The sequence below is a fragment of the Orycteropus afer genome, unplaced genomic scaffold (assembly GCF_000298275.1).
Source record: "Orycteropus afer afer isolate SDZICR_OR568_19922 unplaced genomic scaffold, OryAfe1.0 scaffold00045, whole genome shotgun sequence".
In the NCBI taxonomy this organism is placed as follows: Eukaryota; Metazoa; Chordata; class Mammalia; order Tubulidentata; family Orycteropodidae; genus Orycteropus; species Orycteropus afer.
In genome coordinates, this window is record NW_006921632.1 from 15,269,482 (window position 1) to 15,282,266 (window position 12,785).

At 36.1% G+C, this 12,785-nt stretch overlaps 1 protein-coding gene across 1 annotated transcript in view; it reads right to left on the reverse strand.

Moving 5' to 3' along the window:
• The window catches only part of PDZRN4 (PDZ domain containing ring finger 4), a 591,189-nt gene that overhangs the window by 577,953 nt on the left and 451 nt on the right, over positions 1-12,785 (reverse strand). Inside the window, exons 1-3 of the mRNA XM_042780539.1 lie at positions 12,577-12,785; positions 9,273-9,359; positions 7,388-7,495 (exon numbers count right to left, since the gene is read on the reverse strand). The exon at positions 12,577-12,785 is cut by the window's right edge and continues 451 nt beyond it. Coding sequence (XP_042636473.1) covers positions 7,388-7,495; positions 9,273-9,359; positions 12,577-12,785 — 404 coding nt within the window. The remainder of the gene's footprint in view (positions 1-7,387; positions 7,496-9,272; positions 9,360-12,576) is intronic.

Sequence of the window (12,785 nt, forward strand, 5' to 3'; positions counted from 1 at the left end):
AAAAAAAAAAAAAGACACACCAGTACAATACTCTATGATCTTCTATTTTAAGAAAAATTTCTATTGTAAGATTCTCAGTTGTTCTCAAAAATCTCAGAACTTTAGTTGAACCAACCTGTCACAACCACTTGGGCTTAACTGCTGATTTCAGATTAGAAAATTGACACAACCGACAATCCAATGCTCAAAGGGGGAGGATATCTGAAGTAAGAAACTCAGTCCAAATGTTTGTTTTTTAAAACTGCAGGTTAACTTTGGAATGTTGAGACATAGCTTGTTATATTTCACAGACATACTATCATAAACAAATGAGAAGGATGTATTGCAGTGGGAAGTGCTAGTGCAGCTAAGGGAGTGACTAAGAACATGGGTTTGAGAATTAGACAGCCTGGGTTCAATTCCAACCTACTACTCACTAGCAGAATGACCTAAGGCATATTTCGAAACTTTTTCCTACCAACTTTCCCTCTCTGTAAAATGGGAATAATAATAGTAACCTCAGTGTTGTCATGATACTTAAATTAGTTGACTCGTATAAAGATCTAAAACAGTGCCTGGCCCAAAGTAAGTGTTTGCTATTATTGTCATTCATCTCTAATTAGGTCAATAAAGATTATATCAAAGAAGATAAGGACAACAAGCAGCATAGCACAGACAATATTACATTAATGCCAAGAGCCTTGTGTATCTGATTCACCATTGTATTTCTACTGCCTCTCACATAATCAATGTTCTCAATTATCTGTGGAGCAAATGGGGAAAAAAAAAAGAAGAAAAAGCAGCTATTGTGCTAGTCCAGGTGAGATATAAAAGCTTGAAAACCACGAAGGCATTGTCTCTAGTTAAAATTCAGCAAACTTTTCTCATTCAAATATTTAATGGTGTAAGTCCATTTAAGTTCCCCGCCCCCCCCCAAAAAAAAAAAAAGCCAATGCTGCAAAGAAATAGGAGAGCAAAAAGATTCCAGATGGCTAAGACTACAGGGGGCGGGGGGCGCAGAGACCATTTAGATATAATCACTAATTTTACCTAAAATTAGTTGTGCAGCACCCTGTAAAACAAAACTCTTTGCTTTTATAGATGCTCTGATGAGGGTTTTGTTGTTGGCTTTTGGCTTTGTTTTGGCAGCACAGAATGCTCAAGAGAATGGGAACCATAGTTAGACCTGTGACAGGGACACCACATCTGGTTAGTTATGCCCTGTGCAAAGTGCAGTCAGAGAGGGCAGCCCTGTTGCCTTTCTCAGAAGCTTAGCACCCAAAAATAAAACTGAAGTTCATGTCTTATAAATTAATTTTTTTTGTGTGTGTGTGGTAAATATGTATGTAAGGAACCCCGCTGGATGCAAATGTTAAGCACTTGGCTGCTATCCAAAATGTTGGTGGTTTGAACCCACCAGACACTCTGCAGGAGAAAAGATCTGACAGTCATGCCCAATAAAGATCACAGCCTAGGAAATCCTATGGGGCAGTCCTACTCTGTCATACAGGGTCACTATGAGTTGAAGGCATACAACAACATATGTATTTAACAAAGCATGTGTCAGTTCCACATTCTTCACATGTACAGTGCAGTGACATTAACTTACATTCATCATGCTGTTCAACCATCACTATGATCTGTTTTAAAATTTCTCCTTCAATCTTAATAGAAGCTCAGTGTCCCCTAAGCAATGAGGACTTCTGCTTCCCTCCACTCATCTCAGTAACCACTAATAAACTTCCATCTCTCCATATAATTTGCCTATTCCTGATGTTTCATATAAGTGGATCATAGAGTATCTGTCCTTTTGTGACTGACTTATTTCCCTCAGCATAATATTTTCAAGGTTCATCTATGTTGTAATAAGTATCAAGACTTCTTTTCTCTTCATGGCTGAGTAGTATTCTATCTAAAAAAGGCTTTAATGGTGCTTAACATAATAAAACTCAATGCTTTAAAAATTACCAGGCATCCTACTGTAAATTTGAATAAAACTATATTTGTAATAGAAGCCCAGTCAAGTGACAAAATAGTAATAATCACTTAGAAAATATGAGGGACTAGCTATTATTACCTTCATATTTACAGACAAAAAACTGAGAGAAAGAAAGGCTAAGAAATCATCACAGGATAAGTTCATTTATATGTTCAAAGCCTGTGCCCTTTCCTGAAGCCATGATGCTGAATCACAGATTCTAGCATATTACTAACTTCATGTCATGATTTCTAAAAATGGAATGAACTAGTTCTAAGTGGACAGGAAAACTACAATAAACTCCTAATACCACTCCACTAAGAATAATGTTCATTTACATACTTAACAGCTAAAGGAGCTGCTTCACACAAAGGAGGCCTTGCCTTCTGTGGAACAAGAACTTTCCACCGTGATCCAATCCACAGCTAATTATGGGGATGACACAGGACAGGGAACCTTCCATTCCAGTGTGCATGGGGTCACCATGAGGTGCAGCAACTCAACAGCAGTTCAAAACAATAATACCATGAATCCTTGATGATAGGGATGGGCTTTACTGATCCTTATTTCTGTAACACAGAGTATACTGCCTTGCATATAAGGAAATCAGTAAAAGCTTGTTGAGTTGCCGAGTAAAACCAGAAGTGCACATTACAAAGCTTTTCCCCATAGTCCTTTTGGCCTTTGATTGTGCATATAGATAACATGAAAATACACGTTAGGGCTACTTTCTTCTACTGAATATCTGGAGCCTATGGAAATAGCAAACTTGTGAGAAGGTGACCTGGATTCTTCCAGGAAGAGAAAAAGAGGGAAAGATTACCCTGCTCTGTGCTCTGGAGGACAAACTACTTGCACAATCCAAAGGCAATACATCAAGCTCACAATGTTAGATTCTGAGAATCTTCCTTGGATCGGACATGGCACATAGACAGTAAACAGCAAAGAAACAGGTACAAGTGGCTTGCACAAGGCCACACAAGTATTATAGACGCAGGACAGGGATTCCATATGCATCTCCTTCACTTTGAAGCCCACACTTCTCCCACCATACCATACTACTTTGCAAGAAACAGTAAGTTATAAAATTATATAATAACTATACCATGAAGTTAAAATTACATTCAGTTTAAATAAGAATTATGATTACAAATCTCATTACAATGTGTGTGTCTCTGGCCTTAACATGATTGATTTTAGGTATTTTCTAACTCAGGAATCAGTCTACACTATTTTGAAGAGTCAAAATACTCTCTAGAAATGTAAGATGATGGTAATATTTTTATTGAAGAGTTCATTACTGTGTTAGAATTAAACAGCAATTTGTCAAGAAATTATTTGCCCACCAGATTTAGAACTGATCTGCAAAACTTGTAAATGAGCCTATGCATGAACTAATTCATGCTGCTGCTTCATGAGGCAGTCAGGTGTGCTATGCCATTAGGCATATATTCAGGTAGCCCACCGATCTGAGTGTAAATGCCTTGCTTTAACAGCTATAACCGAACTATGCAGAGCTTTAGCCAAATAAATATGACAATTATCAAAGATTTGTTCTCTAGGAGTACAAGAGTATAATGACAGAGAATGCAGAAAGTATAACATTAAAGAATAACAACTACAAAAGAGTATAATAGGCAGTCTGAAAATAGTTAAAAACTCCTGTTGAGACAATGCATTTATGCAATTCTTTCTGCCCTATCAAACTCAGGGTTTTACATAAGCTACTACATTGACGCTGTTTAAAGTGGGAACTGTTTCTAAATCAAAAGAAACGTGGCTTTTATCTACAATTCATGATAAATTTCAAGCAAACTAAATCAAGGCGATCTTAAGCTACACACTAAAGAAAACTCTGCTCTCTCCTCATAAACTCCAAAGAACTCCACCCTCACTTCCTGGTCTCCAGAATTTGAGAGAAGGGTGGATGGCAACTGTGTCTCTTGTACTTTCCTGTCAAACAACATTGACTAGGAGCAGGGGGGAGAGGTGGGGAGAAGAAAATGTGAGCAAAGAGACATGAATGACCAGCCACACTTTTATTCACTTCTCTTTGGGGTTATGGTTCCATTGCCTGCTATGAGCACCACAGAAATGAGAACAGGGGAGTAGAAGATGATTCAAGCAGTGAACGTAGATTCTCAACTCCTTTCCACACCTCCCCTCTCAGGCATCCTAACATGATGATAATCTCAGCATGACTAGGCCAACTGTGGTAATATTGCCCTCTTTCAGAGTTGTGGCAAGTCTCCAACAGTATCAAGGACTTTCTGGGTTATCTTTGAATCTTGAAAGAGTGAAAAACAGCATGCAAAATGTGCTTTTATTCTGATGTGCACACTGGTGAACAAATCCAAGTGAATTCTTGCTATGTTTAAAAATGACCTTCATAATATCTTCAGCCTTTTCAGTCTCCAGGAATACTTTGACATCTAATGTTATAACTCAAATATCACAATCCTTTTCTGAATCTACACATGCAAATATTTCAACAAATTAGGATATGTAAACAGATAGAAACAGATCAATGTGGTGGGTCATAGAGACTGACTTCAAAAATTAATTACTTATTATGTACCACATGAAAAATATAATAGAAACATACTTTATGATTTATTTTCTTTTTTTATTCTTCCATGATCTTAAATTGGATTCACTTCACTGGAATGTAGACTATTAAAAAATAATAATAATTATACTTTTGGAGTTGTACATTGGCAAATTGTTACATTTAGTATTTTAATTAGTAAAATCTCTTTAACTATCAATAGAAGCAAACTTTATCATATTAGGTTATTATTTATATAAGAAATTTTATTATTTTATATGCACAATCAATAAATCTGATGTAATGTGGCCTTCAAGTAATTAAATAGAGAAAATATTTTGAGAGTATATCTTGACTGTGAGTAAAAATTAACTTCCATTTTGTCTTTTTCTCAGTCACACTAAGTTTAAAGCATTAAGGAATATGTCAGTCTGTGGTAGTTAAGCCATATGGGTAGTTTCATAATATATAAACTACTTTTACTATTTACACAGCTAGCAAATTTATTTATTGCACTAGGTTTATATTAAGATGGCCATCTGAAATTCAAAAACTGAAAGAAAGAATCCATTAAATTTATTCAGTTAACAAATCAGTGAGTACAGAAACAAATTATTTTAAAATCTGTTTTTCTATCTGCTCATTTTTCATTAATCAATATATATTTGTCATTTTAGATATAAGCTATAACCCGTTTCAAGTTGAGTGGGTCCATAATGGCAGATAAATTAAAATAATTGACAATCATCAAATATCTCTAACCTCATTTTGTACATAGGGATATTTCACGTCACATAGAGATGCACAGAAACATATAGGTCACTTGTTTAAATGGTTATTAAGTAAAATCATACAAATATCTATTCACTCAAAAGTCTGAGTGCTTCACCAAACAACTAAATATGGGATATTTGTTTATAATAATCTTTCCTCCAATCTATTTCATGCTACTTAACAGACAACATTCCAGAAATACATACATCATCTAATTTAGTTTCTCACTGTAACTGGGGTCACATTGATCTATTATAAAATCGTAACAAAAATATGTACACTACCAGTATTAACTGGTATAAAAGATATACTGAAAAATTTATATCATTGAGGTAAATTTCAAATTTTGTTATTAACAGCTAATATATGCAAAGCAAGGTGAATAATAATATCGATACCATGGCTAGTTATAAATTCTAATTTGGATTTCCATGGTTGATCTATTTTCACTTTATATTATAAGATTTAAATAAGGTTAGTGTGACATATATTAGTAGCAGTATTAAATACATGTCTAGATGCACTTGATTTATCAACCATAGTTTTTATAAAATTACCTCTTTACAATCACTAAATCATTGGGTTCCTAACAAAAGTGCTATATTACAATATAAAAGTCAAATTCCTCTTCCTTTTTAATGAAACATTAGCGAAGCATATACATATCTCCAATATATGTTTCTGCCTTGGCTGTGGGGTGTGTGTGTGTGTGTGTGTGTGTAACTGAATACACATATTCAGTTACATCAGCCCTTCTTATTAGTATTAAATCTAGGCATTTATTTTCAATTTAATTGGAAAAGCTAAAATTCTTTAGAGATAAGGCAGAAAATAAGCAGCCAAATTCTTTTTGTTTAAATTATGTTGCTGTGTAAAATCATATTGCAGAAACACAAGTAGAAATAGAAAATTCTAACTTTAGAAATTGCAGCATGTAAATGTTTCCAGTAGGCAAATTGTCAAGACAAACTCAACAGAGTCAGGGAAAGTAGGTCTGTGCCTTCTTGGCTATTCCACTTGAAGGAGAAAATCTTGATACAAGAGACTTCTTTAGATAAAAAACACAATTTTTCAGTCAAAAGCAACTCCCTTCTTTTCTTCAAAAGTGTCTGTCTAGTCTGCTAATTTCAAAATATATGTTCTTTTTCATTGCTATTCTATACTCTTTACACTTATAAAATATCAAATTATTAAAGATTCAAGTTTCAAAATATAATACATAAAGAAAACACTAAAGCTATATTCAAAGTTTAATACAGACAAACAGCCCCATCCTGATAGTTCAGATAAGTATTCAGAAAGAGATCTCTATATATATAGAATAAACATAATTTTTTCCTAAAGAAAAAAATGGAGTTATATGAAACTTCCAAATATCTGTATAACACATTGGTAGACAAAAGTAATCTAACAGTTTTAGGTAACATCAAATAATACTATCTCTAACAGTTAATAAAATGTCCAAAGGAAAAAGGTAGCAAATAGTTGTAACTAAAATTAAATTATCACAGCTCATCGCTAGCTTTTAAGTGCTAACTTTGTCATCCCCAAATGCAACAATAAAGCTATAATGTACATTAGAGCAAATAAAGATTTTCCACCAGCTTTTCACAATAAGAAAGTGCTTTTTTCCATACAGAAATTAGTGACATAAACAAGGCAACCATATTACACTAAGAAATAGTTTTTAAAAAATTATATAAGTAATTCCAAACTCTACATGCAGTGTTTAAAACATAGTATTATTTCCTGATTAAACATGTTCTTCAGCTAGTAATTATCTTTTCTGAACTGTTTCAAAAAAAATTTCCTTATTAATTATACAATTATTGTCAAAGTTCATGAGGAAAAGACAATTTATTAAAACAGAAACACTCATTATGAAAACTTTGGGTGATTTATTCTTTTATCCCATTATCAAATAACTGTTATAGAATCATCTTAGAGCTGTGCATTTTTGTAAGAAAAAAGAAAAAAAGAATGTTTCTATTGCTAGCTAGATATATACTCTAAAAAGTACCACACCAAAGTAAAGCAATATGTTTGGAAATTTAAAATCCCAAAATATTTCTTCCATAGACAATAGCTGTGTGTTACTATTTTCTTACCTCAATAACTCTGTCATGAATCTCCAGGCCATCTGCTCTGTCAGCAGGTCCATTTTCCAAAATTTTTGAAACATAAATTCCTTCAGTTGATGTTTCCTCCTGATTATTCTATAAAGAATATAATCATTAGCATTAAGAAATCTGTAAAAGAAAATTCAAGTTGGATAAAGGATAATTTATTGAATGTAGGATTGCCAATCTTCCTAAAATATGCAACTCTTTTGCTTAGCTGGGGATTTGGCACTGAATTTTACCACCAAATACTCATTAATCAAGATGGCAGCTTTAATGAAGAAGTCCAGCATTTCTGACAAGATTATCTATTTACTTTACATTTTTGAGTACACATAAAAACAGCTTTGGAGAAAGATCATGCATAAGGTGCTATCAACTAGCTGCTAAGTATTATTTATAAAAAATCTCACTTGTAAAGAGAGATGGAAAGTAAAACAAGAAATAAAGAGGGAACAGAAAAGAGGGAAAAATAATAATAATAATAAAAAGCAGCAGCATATTCTGCTCCACTATATAGTTGGTTTGAGATCTGGTCATAGTTTTGAAAATATAATTTAAGTTCATGACACGACAGATTTGGAACCAAAGCTGCAATAATGTCTATTCACAGAAGAGACTGGAAGCTTGCTCCTGTGTAAAATCTCCAAGCACATTTTGCCTAATGATAAGTTAAACCTCAAACACCTATCTCCAACATGGTACAAATAGCAGATGTTAGCCAGCCACAAGAAACCAATTATATTAAAAAACTTATTGAGGAAAAATCTTCAATAGTAATCAAAAATTGTATAATTTTAAATGTCATTTTACTTCATAGTAAGTTAAATAAAATTATTTTCTCCTTAATTAGCCTTTCATAACATGCATTATAAGACACTGTTAAAAATGCCCAATGTCATTTAAATGCCAAACACCTAACTAACATTTATAACCACATTCCTCAGAGGAAAAGAGAACAAAAATGATATGATGGAGACTTCAAATTTTTCATGAGGGGGGTAGTTTTAGAATCAGAAGCACAGCAGGGGTCAGTTGCTAGGTTTTCGAGTACTAGCACAAGGAAGAAATATGTCATTGCCATTTGACCTAAACCTAGCATATGGCCAACAACCTTAGTATGGTTTTCTTGGACAACATTTGCAATACAGAATGCAAAAGTTTCATGGCAGTTCATTAGGAAAATTAAAGAACATGACTTTTTTAAGTCTTCACCTTGTTCCAGTTATGGTAAAAGTTAAATTAATGTAGGATTTGAAGGACATAAAAGAACTTTTCAACTATAGTATATGGTATAAGTTTATAACATGCATTTTTCACACAGTTGGCATCAGTATGGAGAATATTATTCATTCAATGAAATAAAGATTTTGCTTTGGTGGAGCTGACATTTCAAATCATCTTTTAAAACATATTTCCTATGTAATTGTGAAAACAATTACTCCTTATTTCGATTTGCAAAACAAGACTGTTCAGTCATTCATCCAACATACATTAATAGTGCCTGTAAAAACTGAGCAATATGACTTAGTAAGTGGAAAGTACAAGCAAGAATACAGTTGTCTAATATTATCAATAAAAATGGCCTGTGCACATTACAGTGAAATGTGTTTATGAAATCAGCCAATAGGTTACAAAATTTAGATAAAATGTAAAGCGGGCAAGACAAACAAGTTATCCCCCTCCCCTCAAAAAAAAAAAAAAAAGGCTATGTATTCGAATATTTATATTAAGCAATGAGTGATATTTGATAACAAGCATTATCATAAAATTTAAACCAATTGTTTTTCTTACTCAAAATCCACACATGAAAGCTAAGTCTCCTATCATTTTATAAGCAGATATTGAGATATACATTAATAAGGCAGGTTACCTGATTGGGTCGACCTCCTATAATATTGAATCCCAATGTGTCATCTTCTCTTTCTAACACAATGGTGAAAAGCTTATGTTCTTCACCCTGGGAAAAAAGAGGATAAAATTAATTAAATAGATTTTAAAAAATACAAAAGAAACACAAATGCTACAGGATAGTTTTTTTCCCTGTAAATAAATTATCATTTTAAAAGGGGAAACCTTAAAATTAGGGATGGTTGAGTTTGAGAGAAAGTTAATTTTTTCCTAAATCTACTCAAAGTATGTACTATATTTGAAGGGAGTCACTGTATACATGAAGGAAAGACTATTCTCAAAAATGATTAAAATGACCGCATTTTTGCACATGGTCTCTTTCATCCTAATAGTGCATCTAATTGGAGTTCACTGTAAAATAAATTAAAACAGATTTCTGGTTTAACCCTGTAGTATCTTAATTTTTTTCCCCCTCACTTAGAGAAAAGTAAATTGTTAAATGACTTTAGAATCATTTTATATAAGATTTTCATTTTGGAAAAATTTAAAGGATTTAAGGTGTATTGAGCTGTTGACAGAGGAGCTCTGTTGGTGCAGTGGTGAGTGCATCTGGCTGCTTACCAGAAAGTCACTGCCACTCCTCAGGAGAAAGATGAGGCAGTCCACTTCACTTTGGTAAAGATTTACAGCCTTGGAAACCCTACAGGGCCATTCCAGCTTGTCCTATAGGTTCTCCATGAATTGGAATCATCTTGATAGCAGTAGGTTTGATTTTTAGCTTTGAACTATTTATAAGAAGCCCTGGTTGTAGAGTGATTAAAGCACTTGGCTGCTAACCAAAAGGTTGATGGTTAAAACCCATCAGTGGCTCCCACGACAGAAAGATGTGGAAATCTGCTTCCATAAAGATTACAGCTTTGGAGAAATATAGGGTAGTACTACTTTGCCCGTTAAGAGTCACTAAGCATCTGAATGGACTCCAGGGCAGTAAGTTAGATTTCGTTTTTTGAACTATTTACAAACTTCTTTCAACAATATTATTAAAATTGCTATTGTAACAGTACTAATTTTAAACAATATTTCTTTCAGTCTTGAATAATTCCTGCAGAATAAAAAAAAAAAAAAAAGAATTTTGATAGGTAGAAGGTATGTACTTCTTTCTCTTAACCAGACAATAGTTAAATGAAAATTATGTCTACTATCTATTGGTGAAGAGAAATTTAAATATAAGATGAAATAGTGCCAGACTAGAAGAGCTTTACTCACGTTCAGGAATATTCTTAACTATCTAAGGAAATGATATATTTGGTATTTACTTCTGAGTAAAATTCCATTGGTATCACCGCCACTGTTTCCCAAGCAGTGCACACAGCAGCCCCTACTGGTAGTGGAAAAACATGACTGAAGAGCAAGGCAAGCCCTGTGATAATTAGGCTGCAAATCAGGGGCTCACTTCCAGGAACATACAGGCTTCTCGGTAGTTTAGCTCTAGTTGTACCTTTCTATCAGTCATTGGCTCCCTAAGCTAAGTCTTTAAACCTGATGGTATTTCTGTGCTTTTGAGTTCTCCCATTTTTCAAATCTACCAATTTAAATACCTTACAAGGAGCCTTGGTGGCACAGTTTTTAAGTGCTCAGCTGCCAATGGAAAGGCTGTTGGTTCAGTTCTGCGGGAGACAGATGTGGCAGTCTGCTTCTGCAAAGATTTATAGCCTTGGAAACCTTGTAGAGCAGTTCTACTCTGTTCTATAACTCACTGCCATGAAGTAGAATCTGACTCATAATGACTCCTCCTTGGGTTTCCGAAGCAGTATCACTACAGAAGTAGATTGCCCAGTCTTCCTTCCAAGAAGCAGCTGGTGGGTTTGAACCACCAGTCTTCTGGTTAGCAGTCAAATGCCCTAGGCACTATGCCACCAGGTCGCAATCAACTCAAGGGCAAGAAGTTTGGTTTGGGTATTAGAGACTAGACAGAGACTCATAGCATCCAGCCTTTTAATATACTGCATGCTTCTTTATTAGGGTAGAATCTTGTTCGTTGCCCCCTTCAATTATCTTTTTACGTTCAAGGACAGAAGCTTCCAAACGCCAGAGCTGGAAGCAATGCACAGCAGTCCCAAATGAGATTCCTCCAGTGTTGCTTCTCCCCAGGAGTGCTTAAGAAGAATGAAAACAGCGCCTTGAATGGAGCGTAGGTTCTGCTAAATCCCTATTCACCATAGCAGCGCCCAACAATGTCAAACACTGTACAGAAGCCTTCCAGAAGAGAAGTAACAGCTTTATAAACAAGCCTCTTCACACAGGGTGCTGCAAAGAGTCTTATTTATTCGTCCTGAAAGCGGGCGCCCCACCAGCGCAGCTTGGGACCAGTAGCTTCGACAAAGAAGGTAAACAGCCGCTGCTTAGAGCTCCTAGGGACAGTCCAACTACAGAAGGATGAGGTGGTTTTCCAATCAATCTTTCAAAATCTCCCCCTTTCGCTCACATACTTCCCCAATGATGAGATCTGGAGACTGAGAAGGGTTATCTACGGAAGGTCAAGGTGATGGAAAAGAACTGCGGTTCCAAGAAATCCTCTCGAGGTTATCCTTGTCCTCACATGCCTGTTAGTCCCTTTCATGGGCAGAAGGCATTCAATATGGGCAGTTTGGCAGGGAAACTAAGTCTTTCAGAAATAACGCCATTCCCAAGTGTAAGACAGACTGGGCTGTGGAGAAGGGAGGTACTATCAGGGTGATCTGCGCTTCCCAGCTTTTCTCTCCTTCTCGGGTTTGCTTCAAAGGACAAAATAATAAGGAGAGTTTGAGGCAAGAGAGTGAAAGATGGGTAACAAGAATCCTGGGGGTGGGGGTGGGGAATTAGCTTTCCCAAGCCCTATTTCTGCGTGGAAAAGTTGTAATTGAATTTGTTCAACTCTCTCCAACCCTAATATAAGTGGAAAGATTACAATAAAATATTAACCCATTCGTAAGATGTTGTTGTTTGCCGTCCAGTCGGCCCCGACTCATAGCGACCCCTCCTTGGATTTCCGAGGCAGTATCACTACGGAAGTAGGATTGCCCAACCTTCCTTCCGAGGAGTGACTGGTGGGTTTGAACCGCCAGCCTTCTGGTTAGCAGTCAAGTGGCTTAGGCACTATGCTACCAGAACTCCTATTCGTAAGATAGTAATAGTATAATATGATACAGGGCGGGTGGACGTTTCCCATTGCATAGTAAGGAAGGTTGTCTCCTTCCAAAGGAATCCTGATGGACCAGGAAGAACCATTCCTCTTTCCACCCAAATCCATCGTCCCCCTGCCTGGTGCTCGCTCCCTCTGCGCTTACCGGACCGTGGCCGCCGCCCGGGTCCCTGCCGAAGCTGCCGACGTGAGCCATGTACTGCAGGAACTTCTCCTGGTACCTGCGGGCTGTGAGCTGCACCTCGCCCTGCAGCGCCCAGAGCTGCGCCAGCAGCGCCTTCTCGCGCCGCCTCCAGACCAGGACCCGCGGTTCGGGCCCCCGCCCGCTCCCTCGGCGGCCTCCCGGCGGGCCCC